The sequence below is a fragment of the Ornithodoros turicata genome, chromosome 7 (assembly GCF_037126465.1).
Source record: "Ornithodoros turicata isolate Travis chromosome 7, ASM3712646v1, whole genome shotgun sequence".
In the NCBI taxonomy this organism is placed as follows: Eukaryota; Metazoa; Arthropoda; class Arachnida; order Ixodida; family Argasidae; genus Ornithodoros; species Ornithodoros turicata.
Window position 1 is genome coordinate 51,939,913 of NC_088207.1, and position 22,101 is coordinate 51,962,013.

General features: G+C 47.1%; 3 protein-coding genes across 3 annotated transcripts; 2 read left to right on the plus strand and 1 right to left on the minus strand.

Moving 5' to 3' along the window:
* Window positions 1–233: 233 nt before the first annotated feature.
* On the minus strand, window positions 234–2,379 carry LOC135401499 (uncharacterized). The gene has a single exon (XM_064633939.1). It carries the CDS (start codon window positions 2,353–2,355, stop codon window positions 334–336), a length of 2,022 nt encoding a protein of 673 aa, XP_064490009.1. The 5' UTR covers window positions 2,356–2,379; the 3' UTR covers window positions 234–333.
* A 2,639-nt stretch (window positions 2,380–5,018) lies between these two features.
* On the plus strand, window positions 5,019–8,780 carry LOC135400070 (endothelin-converting enzyme homolog). The gene is made up of 5 exons (XM_064631802.1): window positions 5,019–5,229; window positions 5,286–5,333; window positions 5,973–6,441; window positions 6,562–7,786; window positions 8,141–8,780. Exons 1-5 carry the CDS (start codon window positions 5,115–5,117, stop codon window positions 8,489–8,491), a joined length of 2,208 nt encoding a protein of 735 aa, XP_064487872.1. The 5' UTR covers window positions 5,019–5,114; the 3' UTR covers window positions 8,492–8,780.
* Window positions 8,781–9,390: 610 nt separating this feature from the next.
* On the plus strand, window positions 9,391–22,007 carry LOC135401501 (protein FAM135A-like). Its single transcript, XM_064633943.1, has 20 exons — window positions 9,391–9,497; window positions 9,567–9,672; window positions 9,731–9,801; window positions 9,909–10,027; window positions 10,438–10,508; window positions 11,035–11,211; window positions 11,372–11,432; window positions 11,599–11,737; window positions 11,849–11,883; window positions 12,481–12,734; window positions 12,856–13,037; window positions 16,423–16,666; window positions 18,196–18,255; window positions 18,329–18,426; window positions 18,498–18,589; window positions 19,565–19,665; window positions 19,811–19,962; window positions 20,050–20,160; window positions 20,219–20,335; window positions 21,671–22,007. The coding sequence occupies exons 2-20, from the start codon at window positions 9,599–9,601 to the stop codon at window positions 21,865–21,867; spliced, it is 2,355 nt and encodes a 784-aa protein (XP_064490013.1). The 5' UTR covers window positions 9,391–9,497; window positions 9,567–9,598; the 3' UTR covers window positions 21,868–22,007.
* Window positions 22,008–22,101: the final 94 nt, after the last annotated feature.

Sequence of the window (22,101 nt, forward strand, 5' to 3'; positions counted from 1 at the left end):
CCTGCAGCTAATGTGTGCTTTCAGTCAGCTTGCTGTCCTGTACAACCACTAGTTTAATTTGTACTTCATCCTACATCGTCCCGCAAATAATGAAGCTAATGTTTTGGTAATTCTGTTTGTAAAAGTACCTAGTATTGTACTCAATTTCTACCACAATTCACCGTACAACTTCACAGGCAATGTCTACAAGGACATTCTCCTACACAGTACACATAAAACAGAGAAACTCTATAGAGGATTCAACTATGCATCATCATATTTGCCAACGTACAAGTAACATACATCCACATATTCTTTTTACTAAACTTCCACAGTTCTACAAGCCCTATTTTCTCAGTCTTTCTTCAACTTCAACCGCTTGAGGTTTTTCGCAAAATGGTATGGTGGATTTGCAATCACTACAAGGTTTTTCCCATCTAGCACCTCAGGTACAACAATCCGCCTGGCGTGCAAGTGCAGCGGTACGTCGCGAACTTTCGCTTGTCGCACGCCCAACTTCTGCAACATATCTCCCGGTAACTTCTGCGGTGCTAAATGACGCAGGTGCGAATACTTATGATCCCCGAGGATCGGACAACGCAGTGCAAATCCGAGGTGCACTCTCAACTGGTGATGAAACCCAGTTACTGGATTTAGTTCCAAGTACGCAGCGTTGGTACTCGAATCCAAGACCCGATACTTCGTTACCGCTTGGAACGTCTTTTTGAACTTTGGAACAAGGTGTTCAAACTCGGGTTCGAGCCTGGGACAGAGCACCATTCTACGAGCCGTTCCAACGCTTCCTTCCGCGATGGGGATATCAATAATGCCCTCGTTGTTGGCGGGAGCTCCGCGAGTGATCGCCCAATATGTCTTGGTGACCTGTCGTCGCTCCAAAAGTGACTGCAGCGTGTCGGCCATTCGTTGCGTTTTAGCCAATAGCAGCGTCCCGGTGACATCTCTATCCAGACGGTGTACGGTGTAAAGTTTGTCGATTTTGGTGCAGCGCGGTGAGAGCGCTTCCGCCAAGTCGGGAAGAAGCGACGTCAAAATGCAGCTCTGCGGTAAGCCCTCCGCCTTTCCGTGCATAACCATGCCATAAGGCTTGTCGAGAACTACAATGTCGTGATCATTGTACAGGACACGCTTGTGCAGCAACGCGACCACTTCAGACCTAAGAAGGTGGTGAATTTGAGGACGGATTTCTGACTTGAGTATGTGGAAACCTTTGCTGTCTAGTTTGGTGTCATTACTTTGTGGCGACTTGCCCTTCAGATATTCATACGCTGTCTTTCGTGGCTCTTCGTCTTCGGACTTTTCCTTTCTTGCGGCAGATAGCTCGAGTGCGGGCTTATACTCTTCTTGAATGGTGTCTTTTGTGAGTTTCACCGGTATAGATACATCAAAAGCGGTACTATGTGATCCCTCAACTGCATTATCGTCAATTTCAAACTCAGTTTCTTCGGTACGCGTCTTTAATGTGTTGCGCTTCTCTCTAATTTGCTTGCGGGGATGTGTTGCATGTTCAACCTTTTGTTCTAGGGCTGCTTTGCTTGCATTTTTCTGCAGCTTCTCTCTAGTTTCAGCTCGTTTATCATGCACTCCAATACTCAATTCAGCAGCTGAGCTATTGCTACCAGGGGCTGTGGAGCTGCTGACAGGGTGAACATAATCGGGGCTGTCTAATGTGCAGTCGCTCACTGTTTCAACTGAATTTTTGTTGTGCAGCGTATAAGTTGTCATATCTACAGTAACTTGCGGTGGCGCTTGCGTTCCTGCTGAATCATTGTCCGGTGCTCTTGCTGGTTTCGTTTTTGTCTTCCTTTCTTTTTTCTTGCTGGGTGCGACCTGCGCCTCTACTAAAGGGACAGAGTCGGTCGGCTGCACACCTTCGCTCAGAGTCTGCTCCGGTTCATCTTTCGAGCCAACCGTCGTATCATGCGTTACTCTTCGAGCAGATTTGTCCTCTACCAACTGGAACCCAGCCTCGTCCAGAAGAGTATCATCCTCGTATTGCCCGTGATACTTCGGCGAATTATCAGCGTCGTAACGAATAATCCCAAAAGTGGCATCGCGTACTTTCTCGTCAGACACTTTCGCATATCGACTCCGTGTAAGGTGTGCGAACTTTTGAAGCCTTTGGTGTTTGTCGGTTAGCACGTTATCCACTGTGACGGTGCCTTCCTCCGAGGTGATGCCAAAGAAGTCATTATCGAAAGATGAAACTGATTCGGGATCATATTGTTTCTCTGGAATCACCTTTGGTGCACGTCTGACGCGGCATGATTCAGAAGTTGAAAATGAGTTATGTACGCCAAATCTCGTTGATTGTTGAACACATCTTCGCACACTCGTGCAGGCGATGCGCGCTGCCATTTTGAGGTTTGTTGCCAACACTCTTGCCGTAACAAACCTGAACAACGTCCCAACGAGTGCTAACATATTCGTCTTTTCATCTCGTTGAAATCGTGATTATTGTCTTCATATTTTCAATCGTAATCATAATCACGCTTTTTCACTGGTTGAGTTGTACACAGTAGTATTTCGATGTTTTCTATTTTCTTTTTTTTTTTGAAACTCAAGAGACGTTTCCCCTATAGACAAATCAGACATATCCTTTGTAGCACCTGTAGCACCCGTGTTATAGTGGACTGAATTCTAGTCCACTATACCTGTGGTGCGATGAGAGCACCCTTCCAAAAGTACATAATCTCCCAAACGTGGAACGACAGAGAGCATGGCCCATGTGTAAGGATGACAGGCAAAATAGTGTAGTTCGAGCGTTCCACATTATTGCATTTCTCTCTCTCTCTCTCTCTCTTTCAGAGGTTTTCAAAAAATTCTGGGGTGGTAAAGGAGCTAAACAAGAGCAGCTCTGAGCACGTGTCTCAGAACAAGAGACGAAAGAAACCGGCCGATCGTAGTGACTTGGGAAATAGGGCCGTGGTGATTGGGTTTGGGTTTTGGGAAAGGGGTTCGAGAGCAAGAATGGTTTTGAATTGGATATGCTTACAACAACGAAGCAACGAGACATAATACAACGCTACTATGTGGTGGTGGTGGTGGTGGGTGGTGAAAGGGCTTGCCGTTGTCGGTCTCACGTAGGTGGGCAACGTCACGACTGACGCCCTGGGGGAATGTGCGTCCTGGGCCGACTTCTAAGGGAACTGTGCCGACATACGTCTGAAAGCGTCTGAGGAAAACCCAGGAAAAACCCCAGACAGCACAGCCGGCACCGGGATTCGAACCCGGGTACCTCCCAGTCTCGACGTGAGAGGTGTCGCTACTATGTGTCGCCGGAGTCGGGCAGGCCTAACTGAACCATTCAGACAAGGCCTATTCAAGGCATGCTGGCTTGAAGATTCGCGCTCTTAAATTCCGTATCTTAACTCCTTGAAACGGCATAGACCACAAAGCGAGCCGGTGGCATAGGTCCATAAAAAGCAAACAAACAAAAATCTCGAGACTAGGGACAACAAGTAACAACCTGTTCGTGTGGGGTTTCTCCGTTGTTTTTTTTCTTTTCTTTCTTTTCTTTTTTTTACCATCGACGCATGTCAGCTGCTGGTGCGATCGCAGGTTTGTAGGGCTTGGCTGCTTGGGCAGTTGGGTCAGCGGCGCCCATTTGGATGCTCACCTGCCCAAGACGCCTTAGTTATTGGCGTGTGTGTTCCCAGGATCTTCCCACGGGGGTGGTGGGCAAAGAGTTCCTACGGGGGGGGGGGGGAGGGGGGTATGTTCAAATCGATCGACACTGGATAATAGCAAGAAGACACTTGAAACCTTTCATATGGAGCGGATCTGGTGGGTAGGGGTTCATTATGACGACATATGAGTAAAAATCATGACGACCAGTCCCTAAAAAGGGCAATTTCTACAATTGACCTTGGACCCTCCGGTACACCCATGGGTATATATGGTTGTATGGTTGAACCGAACAGTACTTCGTGAAAACGAAGAAGAAATAAGTGAACAGGTGTGCTTCATTTTTACCGTATAGGACAGCAGGATGACGTGGGGGACACGGGGGGTTAGTCTGCGTCCTGCGCCGACTTCAGAAGGAACTGTGCCGACCTTCGTCTGGAAATTCTTCGGAAAACCCAGGGAAAACCTCACACAGCACAGTCGATGACAGGATTCCAGCTCATGTCACCTCCCAGTCTCGGCGTGGAAAGCGATCATCTTAACCACTATGCCACGGGAGCTGGTCGAATAGGTAGGTACTGTTGAACCTTGTCCTTGATCGCTTTTCCCGCTCATTCATTCTTTGTTCCGTCATCTCGTTCATCTCTTCATCAGTGGTGGTGGTGGTGGTGGTGGCGGTGGTGGTGATGATGAAGGGGCTCGCCGTTGTCGGCCTCACAGAGGTGGGCAACGTCACGACTGACACCCTAGTCCTGGACCAACTTCTAAGGAAACTGTGCCGACATATGTCTGAAAGCGTCTGAGGGAAACCCAGGAAAAACCCCAGACAGCACAGCCGGCACCGGGATTGGAACCCGGGTACCTCCAGTCTCGACGTGACCTGGCCCGCACGCTAACCACTAAGCGCATCTCAGCGCTTTTCGAGCCCCTAAGTAACCATCCCACCCATCTCCAAGGCCAATTGCTATGCTTGAGCTATGCGCCACCCATGGATTTTAAGTAGAAGATGAAGAATACGAACCTTGTTCCGTTCGAGGACGGTGACTTCATAGCCAATCTCCCTTGTGGCTAATAGCAATTCTCCATGGTAAGAAGAAGAAGCTGATGATGATGTAAAAGCAGTAGCACTTTCACGTACACACATATTAATACAGTCATACTTTTGGCCATGTATAGTCGTCATACGCATATTCCTACACACATGCATACCCATTTATTCAAGTATTAGTCATCGTACATCATATATATGTCATAAGTTACTTCGGTCTGACCTGGCCATAGTCCCTGCCATTACTGCACAGACATAGACACAGACAAACATCGTTTGTCCCTTTTGTCCTGGCCAATCTCCCTTAGTGGCTCACGGCCATCATCTCCTTGGAAGAAGAGGAAGATGAAGAAGCTTGCATGCACGCATCGAGAGCATACTGGCTAAGGGCCATTTCCTTTGTGGCTGAGGAAGAAGTAGCATACTCATTCTGTTCCGAACCATGAAGCCTGATAGAAGCCAGAAGCTGAAAAAGCAAGGGCAAGAAAAAGTTGATGACCCACGGCGTCCTCCGCCTGACAGAAATACTCAGCTTCATCAGGAAGCACTTGGAAAAGGTACAGCTGTGATCGATATGTCTTAATTGATCTTCTGAGAGTTTACTCATTTTCAGTCGTCGCATTTGGCATCAGAAGAAAAGCCGCAGCGAAGCACAAAAAATGTAAGTTAATATCGTTTCTGCATACTTGATGTCAAGGATCCCTATATCCTCGAAAAGTATAGTGTGAAAGCTTGGGGTTTTCTTTAAAGGGAGCCGTCGACTGGTTTCGAAATTGTTGGTGTGTGCTGCTGTGAGTTCAACCGTGAGCGTATTCCACCGTGCAAAATTTCGTTGTGTGTAATCCCGATGACTCGCTTATGTCTTCCAAAGATTTGTAAAATAATGCAGGGTACCAAAGGAGGATATGGATATATCAGAATCATGAAAGAGTGTGCGGTATAGAATGTGTGGTCTAACAGGGACACAGGACGCCATCTAGTGAAAGGTAGATATGTATTGATTAGGTTAGGTTTGGTGACGTTAAGTTTCTCAATGGTCATGAACGGGCGGAGACGCCTCCCCCTCTTCCCCGCGCTCGTATGGCATCAGACTGTGACGTCACGACAGCGAAACCACTGGATATAAAATACAATTATAATTCTTAGTTTTTGCGCAGTGGCTGTGATGATTGTAAGAAAGCCTGCAGCGGTGTTTTCTTAGCTTCGGGTCGGGTCTGGACTGTCGCTATGAGAATGCAACCCTGTGCGAGCCCAGAAAATCCTGCCTAAAACCCTGCAATCTTTTTTCTTCCGCCTGAAGCCACTGAGGACAAAGCCAAACAGCCGGTACCAACCGCAGAGCCAGCCGCTGAACCATCCCGAGAACTACCTGCAGAGTCTGCACCTGCGCTTCTCATCTGCCTTGGAGTGTGTGTCTTCGGCTCATTCGTTCTCGTCGTTGTCATCTTACAGTTCTCGAGTCAACTTAAAGGTCTCGTGAGCATTGGAAAAGAACATCGCGGTTGCCGAAGTTACGAGTGTCTGGGCGCCAAAGAAATCAACCGTAAAATGAACTCTGACAAGATTATGCCCTGCTATGATTTCTATCTCTATTCCTGCGGCGGGTGGTTTGAAACACACGCCACAAGCACATCGTCCATAGACGTTTTAAGCAACATTGTCATGAGCAAACTGAATCAGACCATTTACGAACACGTCTTAGGGGATCCGAACAAAGACAGATTTCATGGCATGGTCACCTTCTACAGGTCCTGCTACGAGTTTCACAGGTACGTGCACATAGTGCCGTGTAGGACACGACAATGTAGATCAGTAGAATTTAGGAAGTGATCTTTTTGGGTTCTGAGAATACAATTTTCACGCTTTTTATTATCGCACTTGATTCGCAGGAAGCGACACCCTGTGGCAATATTACAGCCACAGGTCTTCCAAGCTCTAGGGCTGACCGTACACGAATGGGTCAGGGCACACGACATTTCCTCTATATTCGACGCTATGATGCACATGACAATGTCAGATGGAATAGACACATTCTATTCCATAGAGTTCGTTGACGACAACGGGCAGATTAGGCTGAAGATCGCGCCGGCTGTTTCGATCAGAAGAAAACTGTTGTATGACGACGAAGCTGACACGCGCGCCAGACTTGAGGGCTATATGGAAGGCTTCATGGATAATATAGACAGAAACATCTTCGACGTAAAGACCCAACAGGTGATACTGTCCATCGACAGCGAATTCGACGAGGCAGCCGAATTCCAAGGTGACGACGCCGAGGAACTTGTTCCCTTTTCCAATTTACCGGAGGTCGCTGGCGTATTAGCTGTAAGTGATTGGCTTGAAGTTACCAACCGGTACATTAAAGACACCAGAAGAATGTTACAACTGAGCGACATAGTTATAATGATCAGCCGCCAGGTCCTGCAGAGACAGACACAGACTCTTTTCAAGCAGAATTCGTTGCATCTCGCGCTCTACTGGATTCTCCAAGCGTCTGCTAGCTTGCTAAGGTTTGACTTCAATCATCTCTTGGCTCCTCATCATGATTGCCTTCTTCACACGCACAAAGTCTTCGCCAGCGCTTTCACGACCTTAGTTGCCAATGTGCACGTCGGAGAGCCTCGAATACGTTACTTCCACGCGTTCTTCGATCGTGTTCGTAGTCAAGTGATCGAAGATCTCTCGACGGCAACATGGCTCGATACAACCGCTCGAAGAACTGCACAGGTTCGAGTTCAGGCCGTCAAACTCAAGATGATCACGCCTGATACAGCAGGCTTGCTGTTAAATACGCCACGAATGAGCAGTAACTTCTTGAAAAACTATGTCGTCATGTTAGGGCACCGTAAACATGAAAACTATAGGTTTCCCATGCGGAGCGAAGTGAGAGAGGAACAACAAGATAAAGAAGCTCTCATGATTGGCTGGGCAAAATACGTTGCAGATCGCAACGTCATCATCGTACCCACAACAATGCTTATGGCACCTGCATTCTACGACATTGACGAAGACGTTTTTATAAACTATTCGGCAGTAGGATCGACCTTCTTCCAGTTACTTTCAGTGGCGATAACCGGACAGGACGAATATGTTACACCCCTGTGGCCCGAAAAGGTAGCTTTGCTTTACCACCTACCCCTTTGCTGTCCCAGAGTGAGGATAACTAGGTCCTCCTTAGAAGGGTAGAAAATTCAGGGAACCGGTAAGGAAGGGGTGCCTCACGATAAGAGCCGCCGATATTTCGAACAGATTGTTCCCCGCGGCCCTCGTCCTGAGTCACTTCTCTTAAGGTCCTCCTTAAAAAACAGCGTCGACGCAGTTGTGCTTCATGAAACTAATGAAGCTACCGTTGCAGGAAGTGGTGCCCCGGTCGAAAAGCAATTTGTCCCCAAGTTTCCGTGCTGATAGTCGGCATGTAAAGAGCGCATGTACGGAGCAGATATTCATCGGTGCTCAACTTTCTTTCAGACACAAGCAGCCTACAACAGCAGCCTTGCATGTTACGTGGATCAGTTCACCAAACTCGTCGGGGACAAGCGCGTGGTGACTCCTCAGCTAAGGAGTCTTCTGTTTTCTACGACACGGAGCCTGTCCCTCGCGTACTCTTTCTCCAAACCCACGGACACGCTGTCCAAGAAGTTATTCTTTGGACGCTTTTGTCAGCTTCAGTGTTACAGTGACTTCGAAAGCAAACCGGCGATACTCCCCGCGAGGGCAATATGCCATGTCGCGGTGCAGAATGCAGCTGCCTTCTTCGAGACCTTCAAGTGCACCTACGGCGATCGCATGGAGCCCCAAAGAACGTGCAATGTTATTTGATATCCGCGGCCAACTCTGGAGCGTGCATTCCTGGACGTTACACGTGGTGCATACAAGTTTACTTGTACCATATCTGCATCTGTTTTCTTTTATCCTTGCCGCATCTTGGCGTTATCGAATTATGGCATTCTACTGTGATAGAACACAATACCCTCCTATAATAACACAACACGCTCCTATAATAATCATGTTGGGTTGCCACTTGTCACGGGGACATGTCATTGAGTGCATGCAGTCATTTTTTGATGTGCTCAGTGAAGAAAATTGAATAAAATGGTTTACCCGTGTGCGACATCGTGTCGTTACGTTTCTTTCACGATATTTCCTCTGGCGCTCATAGCCGTAAAGGAAGATCGTTGCTTTAGCAGCAGCCCAAATTTTAATTTGCCAAGTAGTGCAATGTTGTGTACAAGTACTGCGTTTCTATTTTCTGGGCCTATTATGTCGATATGATTACGGAGGAAGAAAAAAGGCAGACAGCTCAATAGCAACCAACATGCGTCTGAAAATATGGACGCTCAGGTATGCTGCTCTGGACGTAGGTTCCTGTGCACATGGTATTCTCTATTCCTGACAAAGCAGGTCTAATGAAATATGTGAAAGTCCATGTGCTACACGATATTCCAGCGTTCTTGTTTTTTGTGTGAGTGTGTGTCTTCTTTGTCCGTGGTCCGTGGTAGGACCTCGGTCCTCACTGTAAGGAGATCCATTATTATATTTCACCACACTTGCAACCCAGCAATGGGGTAAAAAGAACATTTTCCGACGTACTTGTAGTCATGCTGTTACGAGTATATATGATGCCCCTGCATAAGGGCACTAGCCCAGTTCAGGAGATCCCCAGCGCCATCGGCTAGAAGAGGATGAATCGGATGAACGTGGCGACGAACAGTGCTTCCTCCTCCTCCATCTCCTTGGACGAAGAAGAAGAAGAAGAGAACAGTGCCTCGAGCACCAGACGCCACACAGAAAATTCATAGGGACATTGCATCCTCTCCCGCTTCTTGTAAATAGCAGCACTCCTACTGGTTGTGATTCGAGCTTGCTGTACGGTGTCACTGATTATTCTTTTCAGACCGTTAAAGCTCAACTCATTTGGCCAAAGCTATGCGAAACGAAGCAGTCATCGACTTTGCTGTGGAGCTATACACGTTGTTCAATTTCTACCTCGACACTGATGGGTTCGTTTATTAACCTACACTCCTCAGTACAGTTCAACCGGTACCTATCCCCCTACAGAATTTATCAGGTACGAACCTCGCTTCAAGCTTTCTCCAAAAACTACTCCCAAGTGTTTCTCGGTCCTTCAAGTAAGTCCGGTAGATGCATCTGAGGCGATTCACTTCCTGCTGGGCGGTTCCAGCACAAAGTTGATGCATTCCAGTGTAGGCTTATCACAATGAAGGTTTCCTTGCAGAAATGCGCGATGGAGTCTCCGTAAGCAAGTGTTTTCCCATCACAGCTAGATGCGACACTCTTCAGACGGACATTAACGAAATAGTGCGTTTCGAGGTCCATACCTATCCGAGGGATGAGGTAAGACCATAGAGGGTGAAGCAACTGAATTTTCACCGCTGCCACAAAGCATTCAAGCAACGTTATACCAAAGCAACACTTCCGGCTCAGTCATGTGGCTATGACTGAGCCTGAGCTCTGCCACCCCTTGCGCCCATGGCGATCTCAAATAGCTCACGCACGTCAGTATCAGACTTGATCCGGAAGGGTAGCGACTGCCCTATGTATTCGCAATAATTATGTCGTACTGTGCTGATACAGTCCCTAAGGTGGAGCCCAGAGTTCGTGACGTCATCTCGGACAATTTTTCCCTATTCTCTAAATAGCAGCGGAGACATAAATTCAAATTCTATGTCAGTCTGGTCTGTTCTGGTATCCATGCACTCCCCAGACAAATAGTTTTCGACAAATTTCATCTTCTTGCATTACAGGTTCGAGTTCAGCTTCAGGGGACGTATTATGAGCTCAAAGTGGCACTGTACGTCTCCAAGATTGAAAATGGGTAAGGACACTCAAATACGTTTTTAGCAAGGTGGATAGACCAGAGTGCTTGTCTTTTGTTTCACTTGGGCCCCTGGAACCAATTATCGTAGTGAGAATTCAGTGTTATATTGTTGTAGAACGGTACACGCAAGACGCCAAGAAGGCAAACTCAACTAAGCTGTAAAAGTAACGAAAAACAACCGCGTTCCGCCGAATTCTTGATACATGATGCAGCAAACACCTATGGCCGAGCAACAGGGATGGTCCATATGGTTGTGTTTTGTTTTACGGTACATTACGGTACCAAATTCCTATCCCAATGTCGCCCCGAGCAAGCAGACCGATACGGCTCCGAACATTTACGTTGCATTACATAGCCCCTTGCCAGCGACAAGGCCCGAAAGAACCGTTCCCGACACTCGACCAATGACAGACCGTCCAACACGTTCATGCGATCTATTAATGTCTTGTTACAATGCATACTTAACGCTATTTATAAGCAGCTGGCGACCGATTCCGACTACATCAACACGTCCTGATTGCAGGGTCCAATCACATCCTGAACTATACGAACTGGTTGCCGAACGTGTTCTCACCTTGTCTTTCGACCCAACCGTCGGGCTGCATCATTACCTGCCGGTCGTCTTCGAGGTTGGCAACCTGAGTGTCCTCACAATCGCTATCCATGCGTCCCTCGTCATGATCTGCATTCCCGATATAGAGCAAGTGTCTTCTGAATGAACGCCTTATTAGCTGTCTGTTACGGTTCTTCGCGATAGCCCGAAGTTTCGGGGTATGGAGAGAAGTTCCTTCTCTTTGGTCCTTGTATAAGGCCGAGATGACGTGCGACATGTCATCCAACATTGCTCATTTGATTTTCAGGAAATTGAACAGCTCATTTTTGAAACAGGTGGTTGGTCAAGTCTGCCTCTGCGACTATCAGGTACGCAGAGTAGTTACGAGCAGTTTACTTTGATGTAATTGGTCAATGTGACAAGAACCTATATTATAAAATATATTATCTTTCGCAATATTGCATAATTCTTGGAATTTATCGAGCAGCCTTATGTTCTGCGTCTGACCACAGTGTATGTCCAATATATTTACAGAATAGCTGTTGCTGCAGAAATAAACCCGAGAAAAACATCACGGCAGAGCTTGCAACGCTTCTCACGAGGGCCGCGACTCAGCTGAAGAGACGCCTTGATAATTTCAGAGAAGCGGTATTTGGAAACGTCACGATATATGGTAAGGACGCATGCTTGTAAGTGTCCAGAGCACAATCATTGGGTGCAGTGGCCGAAATACGTTCTCTCCCGTGTTGCTTCTATAATACTGATAAGGTCGCACATGTTTCAGCAACTGAAGACTTAACTGACATGTCGTCGGTAAAGGTAAGCTCGCCAGTGTTGGCGTTTGAGGGAAATTTTGCATTACTTCATTATTATTATTTCATTACTTTGCGAGTGTTAGCATGTAGGGAGCACGCTACATAAACGATAGGATAAAAGCTGTCAAATCCTAGTTCAGGAGTGGGATGTCAGCTATTTTAAAGAAATACCGCGATTGCTTGTCGTGTTTTTGGAACCATTATCGTGGATATTTTAAGGTTAAATGCGACATCCACGTCCTCATTTTGCACGAATGACCTTCAGGGTATATCTGCGTAGGGTTGCAGCTCGTCCCAATGCAAGCATCGTTTTAGGTTAAGAACAGGACCCGCTTGCACGAACGTTGAGAAATTCGTCAGCAACACTGAGCTACGTTGTCCGTACGTTGTTGTGTGGTATGTTGTACGAACAGTCCTGAAAAACGCTGAGAACTACCCAGCTAGGCGCGTACACAAAGTACTACTCAGGCAAATGAGGACATCACTGCGGAATCTCCTCAACATTTATCTAGTGCACTGCTGATCTAGTACACTGCACTAGATCAGCACTGCATCCTGATGCACTGCATCCTGATCTAGTGCACTTTTTCTTCTATGCAAGGCTCGCGATAGATTGAGTCGCTTCGCTACCCTGGACAGGGAAGACACTATCCAGTTCGCGGACGAAGAGACACGCAAGATGTGCGTCTTCCTCGTCGTCCTCTGGGACCAATACTTGGAGATCGCCCTTGGAAGGGCTGAAGTGAGGAACGCCCTGTATATGCCCTTGCAGCTGAAGAGGTTGGCTCGTATGGCAGAAGCGTACCTTATCGTCAACAAGGATCCGAAGACTATCTACTACGACCCTCAAGTGAGGTAAAAGGTTGATCCGTAGTGTACACGCGCACTCTTCGAGGAACGGCACCGGCCGCGATCTTACTCGTGTACGTCGATATTTACTGCGTGATGCACTTTCTGTTTGTTTGATTTGTTTCAGCCCGGATTATTACAAGAAGATAGCGCAGCAAATGCGCAAATCTGAATACCTTAGGGCGCTACCTGGCCTGGAAGTAGAATGCACAGAAGTAGACGGCAACTACAAAAACATTCCCATTATTTTCGAAGAACGATATAGATATCCGACGAAGAAGGTGGCGACGGACGAAGCACGTTCTACAAGTAATGTGCACAAGGCGTCGTTGCTTTACTAGCGCTATTTTGTGAAACTGGTGATGGGGACTGTTCTCCGCAGAAAGTCTCCCTTTCTGCCAGTATAAAACGCACATGCGAATAGTATGTTTTAACATAATACGAATATTTCACGCATAACGTGTGGCGCTCTTAATATGAGCTAGAATCTGCAATTCGGAGAGGGCAGCCTCTCGTCTAGTGAGTATAGGAAACGATGGAAGTGAGCCTATGACTTACAATTTTTCAGCTGCAAAAGCCTGTTCTTTTTCGTAGAAATTCGTCTCTTCCATCGTTTATGGGGTGACATGTAACGCTTTGTCGAGACGGTAACATTTAATAAAACACCTACCGCTTTTCGCATCTATCACTCCCTAATGCTTTTTTCATTGAGCATTTTCTACCGCTTTTTCCCATCAATTCCCTACTGTTTTTCCATCGATGATTTCCTACTGTTTTTTTTTTTCATCGATCATTTCCTACTGCTCTTACAGCGGTAGGTGGTAACGGGAAGGTATATCGGGAAATCGCTGCGGTTGTATTCACAAGACCCTCCGCTTCTTCTATATTCTTCTTCTGTGTCTCTTTCTGCCTTCTTCTGTCTGTTGACTGTCTGTCGGTGATGCAAAGCAAGTTAAAATAATCGAAAGCTAATAAAAGCAGTTTTAACAGGTGTACGTTGTCCCGGAAAGTGTCGCGATTTTTCAACGTTTCCTGTCCTGCTTTGTTGTCGATCTGAGTAATAATTTTGTCCCGCTGATCCCAGCATTACGCATCACCACTCATTTCACAGATCACAAGGCTGTACTCGTCACTCGTCAAGAGTTTTTACATATAGTGTCAACATTCACAGACAACAGCTACCGCTGAAATTTGCGGTACACAACCGTAACCGTAATTTTCTTTTTTTCATCGACCATTCCGTACTTTTTTTTTTCATCGATCGTTTCCTACCGCTCTCTTTTCCATCGATCATTCCCAACCGCTTTTCTCCATCGACCATTTCCTGACGCTTTTTTGCATCGGTCGTTCCCACGCGCTTTTTTCATCGATCATTCCAACTGCTTTTTCCCGTCTGTCATTTCCTGCCGCTTTTTTCTGTCGATCATTCCCTACCTCTTTTCTCCCTCGATCATTCCAACTGCCTTTTCCCTGTCTATCATTTACTAACGCTTTTTTTCATCGATCATTCCCAACCGCTTTTCTCCATCGACCATTTCCTGACGCTTTTTTCCATCGATCATTCCCACGCGCTTTTTTCATCGATCATTCCAACTGCTTTTTCCTCGTCTATCATTTCCTACCGCTTTTTTTCATCGACCGTTCCCTGACGCCTTTTTCCATCGATCATTCCCAACCGCTTTTCTCCATCGACCATTCCCTGACGCTTTTTTCCATCGATCATTCCCAACCGCCTTTCTCCATCGACCATTTCCTGACTCTTTTTTCCATCGATCATTCCCACGCGCTTTTTTCCATCGATCATTCCCACGCGCTTTTTTTCATCGATCATTGCTTCCGCTTTTTTCCATCGATCATTCCCACGCGCTTTTTTTCATCGATCATTGCTACCGCTTTTTTCCGTCGATCATTCCCAACCGCTTTTCTCCATCGACCATTCCCTGACGCTTTTTTCCATCGATCATTCCCAACCGCTTTTCTCCATCGACCATTTCCTGACTGTTTTTTCCATCGACCATTTCCTGACTCTTTTTTCCATCGATCATTCCCACGCGCTTTTTTTCATCGATCATTCCCACGCGCTTTTTTTCATCGATCATTCCCACGCGCTTTTTTCCATCGATCATTCCCACGCGCTTTTTTTCACCGATCATTCTTCCGCTTTTTTCCATCGATCATTGCTACCGCTTTTTTCCGTCGATCATTCCCAACCGCTTTTCTCCATCGACCATTCCCTGACGCTTTTTTCCATCGATCATTCCCAACCGCTTTTCTCCATCGACCATTTCCTGACTCTTTTTTTCCATCGATCATTCCCACGCGCTTTTTTTCATCGATCATTGCTTCCGCTTTTTTTCATCGATCATTGCTTCCGCTTTTTCCATCGATCATTCCCACGCGCTTTTTTTCATCGATCATTGCTACCGCTTTTTTCCGTCGATCATTCCCAACCGCTTTTCTCCATCGACCATTCCCTGACGCTTTTTTCCATCGATCATTCCCAACCGCTTTTCTCCATCAACCATTTCCTTACTCTTTTTTTTCATCGATCATTCCCACGCGCTTTTTTTCATCGATCATTGCTTCCGCTTTTTTTCATCGATCATTGCTTCCGCTTTTTCCATCGATCATTCCCACGCGCTTTTTTTCATCGATCATTGCTACCGCTTTTTTCCATCGATCATTCCCAACCGCTTTTCTCCATCGACCATTCCCTGACGCTTTTTTCCATCGATCATTCCCAACCGCTTTTCTCCATCGACCATTTCCTGACTCTTTTTTTTCCATCGATCATTCCCACGCGCTTTTTTTCATCGATCATTGCTTCCGCTTTTTTTCATCGATCATTGCTTCCGCTTTTTCCATCGATCATTCTCACGCGCTTTTTTTCATCGATCATTGCTACCGCTTTTTTCCGTCGATCATTCCCAACCGCTTTTCTCCATCGACCATTCCCTGACGCTTTTTTCCATCGATCATTCCCAACCGCTTTTCTCCATCAACCATTTCCTGACTCTTTTTTTCCATCGATCATTCCCACGCGCTTTTTTTCATCGATCATTGCTTCCGCTTTTTTCCATCGATCATTCCCACGCGCTTTTTTTCATCGATCATTGCTACCGCTTTTTTCCGTAGATCATTCCCAACCGCTTTTCTCCATCGACCATTCCCTGACGCTTTTTTCCATCGATCATTCCCAACCGCTTTTCTCCATCGACCATTTCCTACTCTTTTTTCCATCGATCATTCCCACGCGCTTTTTTTCATCGATCATTGATACCGCTTTTTTCCGTCGATCATTCCCAACCGCTTTTCTCCATCGACCATTTCCTGACGCTTTTTTAATCGACCGTTTCCCACAGTTTTTTCCATCGATCATTTCTTGCCGCTTTTTTCCATGGATCATTTTTTTTCATGTTATAAAAGATGTAAATAAGTGGCTCATAGTGTCGCAAAAATTTGGTAACAAATAGTCAGTCGCCTGCATGCCATAGCTCTTACGACTATAACAGTAGACAGATAAATTAAGCTTTCGTAATGGGTATCGTTCAGTGCCATTCTGCCCTCGTACATATTGGTGAATGCCTTCCTCATGCATGGTACTATCCGCAAAAGTCTAGTTCCTGGCGACCTTGTACCATATAGCGTTTACTTAAGTAAACAAGTTGTCTACACATATTGTTTTATTGTCTAGGCGACATTTCTGAAAGCGAGCCCGACAGCGCGACCAAGTTCACCATGAACCTCTCTCGGGGAAGTATGGAATTACTTGCTCTGACGGCGCATCCGGACACGGAGGTTTGCAACTGTCGTCGCAACGAAAGATTTGTTAACATTCTTCCATCTTGTCATGTGTCCAAATTGTCACTTTCCACGAGCAGCTCCAGTCGATATTCCAGTCTGAGTTCCACTCCCGCCAACGTGCTCCAGCAAAAAAAGTAAGGCAACGAGACAGGAGACGTTCAATAGAGGGTCAAAGCCACTGGATTGGGGTAACTAACGCCATCCATTCCCGCCTCGACCTTGAAGCAACAATGCCGGCCGCCATTGTTGTTCCAAGGTCACGGCGGCGAACATCAGGATGACGGTACTTTCCCCAATCCAGTGACTGTCCCCAATCCAGGGTTCTGTGCAACGCCACCTAGCTGCAGGAATCCTGATTATTGCCTCTTTTCACTACTTTCATTACTTCAGAAAACCCCAGCGTTTAGTACCGCTCTGAACTATGGGAATAGACAGAGTGGCGTAGACTCAGGCTAGCTGGGGATAAACTCCATGATAGGCAGGGCTGAGCGATGGGCAAAGATTCGTAAACAATCGTGTTGTGTTTTCTTTACGTGTATTTGCCCGTCGCTCAGGCTTGCCTATCATGGAACTATGGGAACCTTGATGATAACAAAGGAGGAGAAGGTCCCTCCTCTCTTGGCCACAGAACTCGTAATAACTAGGAAGACCGAGCAGCGAAGAGGGGCGCATCTCAACAAGGGAGTCTTCATGGTAGATACGGTAGGCCTCCCGAGTTCCGTGCGCCGTCCTCGCATGTCGCAGTACAAGGTTTAAACCGTACGATACTCGTTCCTTACGGAATAAGACTCAATCGAACTACACACGATGACAGCAGACAAAACAAACTCACTTCCCCCACGGCATGACACACGAACCCAGCGGAAGCAATCACGACTTGGATTGGATACCAGGACGGCGAGTGTGTCTGGTCTTTACGGTCTTCACGCGTGGGAAGGTCTTGACCGAATCCACAATGTCGATCATGGCGCCCCCCGGACTTGGACGCTGGGAAGAGGTCTGGTCTCCGTAAAACTCCTCTGCTCTCCTCCACTACTCTTTCGCTCCCAGCTTTCCTTCTAGCCTATCTCTTTATGATTTCTATGCTCTCGGCCGATTGACCACGAGGTGTCAAGGTCAGCGGAAACGAAACGTGAGGGGCAGTTCTCCCTTCGTCATTTCAGTGATCTCCCAGGATGCAACGCGTGTGCAAGGAGCACTGGGACTTCAACCAATCATCGCAGACTATTTCAAATGCAGGCTTTCTGTGGTAACCGGTGGCTGCCTATGCGGCAGACTGCGTCTCGTCTCCGTAGTTACTGCTGATGAAAGGACGTCGTGATGCCGTGCTAAGCTAATCACGAAATAAGGAAAACATTTGTTTGCTGGGCAGTGAAACAAACATAGAAGGATGAATACGAGGCCCGCCCAACGATGCCGCCCGCTACGGGTGTGCTCGTCTGGATGACTGAGTGTAAAGGGAGAAGTGCTCTAAAGAATGTCGTGGACGGCTGCATGGCCCGGTGTTTCTTAGTACGTTCTGGTGTGTTGATGAGAGGGGAGCCTGCATGGTGCAACTGGTATACCATCTCTAGGGGGGAAATTGAAGGGCGTCGGTTCAAATCTCTTCCTGATGTCATTTTTGTAACTGCTACTCTCTAAGGTGCTCTGTGTATATTTCTAGGTTCGTAGCTTTGAAACAAGACTTCCTTAACAATATTCAATTGCCACTCATATGGGAAACGTAAGTCATTGACATGTGTTACCATGTTACCATTCGGTTATAGACACTGGAATACTTCTCATTCCGTTCACAGTCCTGACATGGAGGAACTTCAGAAATCACTGTTTAGCTCACAAAAATCATCGTCCCCAGACAGCCTGCATCTTATCATCATGGTCCATGGATTGTATGGTAAGTGGTGTCTAAGCACGCGTCGCGCACATTATCGTGTCATGCATTGATGGATGTGAACGTTTATGCAGGGAGTTCCACAGACCTTAGGTTATTTCGCGCGTTCATGGAGATGGCACATCCCGGGGCGAATACGCGGTTCCTCATGGCCAGATCGAACGAGGTCAGCAAAATCTGTTTACAAATGGGTGCACTCATAGCAGATAGTCGATTAGTGCTGGTAGCGGGACACAACAGCCACCGGCGCTCTATAACCCGTGTCCCGCCACCGGCACTAACCTGCAGTCTTTCAGACCGTACAGCAGGCTGTATTCTACCTGGGGGTGTCGTGACATAGTGGGTTGGTAGTGTGTGGTTGTCCTGTTGTACTCGACTGCAGCTGTGCGGCAGTTCATCGTAGCTGCGCTAAAATGCCACGTTCAACGCACGAGTTGCCCCAGTGACACGTGTACCCGTTTGAGATCGGGACCTCATTAGGAGCCTTACCCGGGCAAAGACACCGCGGAGATGTTGGGTTAATGTATGCTGTTTCGTGTTCTCTGCTAAGTGTAGCTGATGGGCTTGAAAGATCAGGCTGAATCGTACAAACGGGGGCTCGATACTGCTGGGCAGAAAACGTTGAGCTTCATTTCATTCTGCCACGGAAAGCTGGTAGGAAGTTGTAAAGAAATGAATAGACCTCTGCCTGTTTGTAAACAAATGACGTCATAGTGTTCGACAGCGCCACCAGTTTGGTAGAGTTGAACTATGAGCGAAGCTAGGGGGCGAACAAGGTCGCGCCCGAAAGTCACGGTCTTGAGGGTATTACGATTGTCTCTGAAAGGGACGCGACCTTCGGTCCTACTTTTCTTTCGATAGGAGGCAGCGAACAAGTGTCCATTCGTGGGACCCACCCGTCCCTTTCCGATTCGTTTCGCTTGCAGTCTGTCTACCAACGTCATGATGACGTTTCTCGGGTAGAGGTTTATTGATCTCTCTATACAGTGTTCCGGCGGCGCACTTTGTCAGCCCTGTATTATCTCTTCGCATTACTCTCCCACACGTGTCGGAAGTATCGCATAAATGAACGAAACGTCTGAACGTGACGTCCTCTGGCAATTCTGCCGTTCGCGTTGGTAATCCTTCCATGTCCTTGCAGAGAGAAGGCACATTCAAGGACTTCGACACTCTGGGCAGGCGATTAGCTCTGGAGATTCTAGACCATATAAGGAAACACACCAAGAAACCAAATCGGATAAGGTACTGAGAGTATGCGATAGATCTCTCTGTGTGTTAACAGATTAAGAATACCACGGAGCGCTGATATGGCAACTTAGGAGCTAAGTAAACGCTTGTTACGTTGTAACGTTAACGTTTCAGCTACACGTTGTGCTATTCTCCACAGCTTCATCGGCTTCTCTATGGGAAATGTCATCATTCGTTCAGCGCTCACAATGCCAGAGCTGAAGCCACTAATACGTAATCTGCATACGTTCCTGTCGATTGGTGGACCTCACCTAGGCAATGCTTACAACCCTTCACGACTCATAAATTTTGGTAAGATTGGTTTGGATAACGAGCCTGGCGGCTGCCACCAACTGTCACTGTTTCTCTGCGTTTAACCCGATGTCCCTTTTACTGTAGGTATGTGGTATCTGAACAGGCTCGATAATACTGATTCCTTGAAGCAAATGGCATTAAAAGACAAACCAGACATCAAAGAGACTTATCTCTATCGCCTCAGCTTGGACAAAGGTTAGCTCCACGTTTCTGATGACACCGGAGTTAAATTGTTTCTTTGTTGCCCGAAAAGGATTGAAGCGGTTCAAGAACATCTTGCTCGTGGGAACTGCTGATGACTACGTCGTGCCTATTCATTCGGCTCACGTCAAACTTCCGAAGGCTGCGCTTCAGGACAACAGCCCGCTGGGTAAGACGCACTGATCGATGACCAGCACCAGATGATTTTTTTCCCTCAGACCACAGCGGTTGTCGGAATCGACAAAAGCCTTATGGGAGCAGTGAAAGTTCCCTTTACAAGGTTTTCGTTTTTGGCTGCGGTTGATTGCGCAAGGATGGATGGATCGATACTGGGGCTTACCTTTGGAACGGGCGATATCTTGCGCTACGCAGCCTATAATTAGAGCATTAGAGCATTAGAGCAAGAACGACGAACGGAGCTGACATCTGGTCCGCAATAGAGATCTCTGTTCTACACGCCCTCTAGAAACACCTCAACTCTTCGCCAGAATACGAAAATGATGGAGGATGTTGACGTCGCTCTATTTCTATTTTCAGAAATGAGACTTTGCTGGTGCTTCGTTACGCTGATCTAATGACGTCACGGCAGATCTGCACGGTCACGTCACAGTGCTCACGGCTGAATTTTTGAAGGCGCTCTTGACAAGACACCGTTCAGTGAAAATGGACCTGCTGATGGTCACTTCCCCCTGCGGGTCCCAAATAATGCGGGTATACAGACAGCACTGCGGGTGCGGGTCGCCCAGATTAAATTCTTGCGGATGCGGGTCACACACGCGCGGGTACTGTGCGGGTGCGGGTCCAAGTTTGCTTACCCGCACTCACCTCTAGTTATATGACACCTGTATGACCTACGACATGGTACCTCCTTGGTATTGCTTTAGGAATGAAGTATCCTCTCGAGGAGTGCCAGGTGTCATTTCATTGCTCGTTTCGCTATGTATCTTTGACGTACATACATGCGTCACTTATTGTTTCGAGATTTCAAGAATCGTCTCTTCAGCGTCCACAGACTTAGCAACAAAGACACAATGGAAGGTTGCATGTCCCACGGCTGAAACAGCATCTTGTAAGCGTGAGGAGCATTCCACAACCGCGCGCGGGAGACCTTCTTTGGCTCCGGGAACCTCTCTTGCGTTTGTCACCACCTACACCTTCACCACCTTCGGCAATAATGTCACCGAAAACTTGCCCATACTATGCAGTGATTTTCTAAAGTCGTCCACCGGTACCGTTAGCTCATCCACTCATTCTTGTCGGTATTAGTGATCGGGCGTCTGAATGCTGCTGTTACCTATCGATTCCACATGCGCAATTTTGTAGCTTACGATTGCACCACGAAGGGGCGGTTGAACCTTTGCACCTTGCTCCATCCTCCTTGCTTTTTTTTTTCCTTTCTGGCGAACAAATATAGCGACCAAAGGAGAAATGTGCGTGCTGTTTCTCTGAAAATGATTCCCAGCACATTGATAGCCCTGTTCTCATGTCTGTCTTTTCGTTGCAGGTGCAGCGTATCGTGAAATGGCACGGAATATCATCCGGCCTCTTTTGCAGAAACGAGGGCCAAATATCATTCGATATGAAATTCATGTGCCTTTTAAAGGAACGATGCTTACCACAAACGTCCACATTGCTCCCCTGGACCGGGAAGTGCTGGTGCAGAAGATGGTCATGGTTGCTTGCGCAAGACATTTCGTTTAGGAAAAAAACGATCAGTGCGACGGAGAGGCTGTGTGACGACAATGATTCGTGACTGCGTAGAACAGATTTGAAACTATGGTGGCGTCGAAATCGCGAACGTGTATTTGAATAATAGAACTGGATAGAAATGTACACTAAATGGTTTTAATGACTGTGGGTTTTGAGAGTACATTAGTAGACCCTCCATTAAAGGTAATACTCAGCGGGTTCGTAAATGGCGCCGGCAAATGATCG

Excerpts from the sequence above, each read along its gene's own strand:
- LOC135401499 (XM_064633939.1), bottom strand. The coding sequence starts at position 2,355 with ATGGCAGCGCGCATCGCCTGCACGAGTGTGCGAAGATGTGTTCAACAA.
- LOC135400070 (XM_064631802.1), top strand. The coding sequence starts at position 5,115 with ATGAAGCCTGATAGAAGCCAGAAGCTGAAAAAGCAAGGGCAAGAAAAA. Across the intron at positions 5,230-5,285 it reads TCAGGAAGCACTTGGAAAAG|TCGTCGCATTTGGCATCAGA; the intron begins GTACAGCTGTGA and ends ACTCATTTTCAG. Across the intron at positions 6,442-6,561 it reads TCCTGCTACGAGTTTCACAG|GAAGCGACACCCTGTGGCAA; the intron begins GTACGTGCACAT and ends CTTGATTCGCAG.
- LOC135401501 (XM_064633943.1), top strand. The coding sequence starts at position 9,599 with ATGCGAAACGAAGCAGTCATCGACTTTGCTGTGGAGCTATACACGTTG. Across the intron at positions 18,427-18,497 it reads CATGGTCCATGGATTGTATG|GGAGTTCCACAGACCTTAGG; the intron begins GTAAGTGGTGTC and ends ACGTTTATGCAG. Across the intron at positions 18,590-19,564 it reads TCATGGCCAGATCGAACGAG|AGAGAAGGCACATTCAAGGA; the intron begins GTCAGCAAAATC and ends ATGTCCTTGCAG.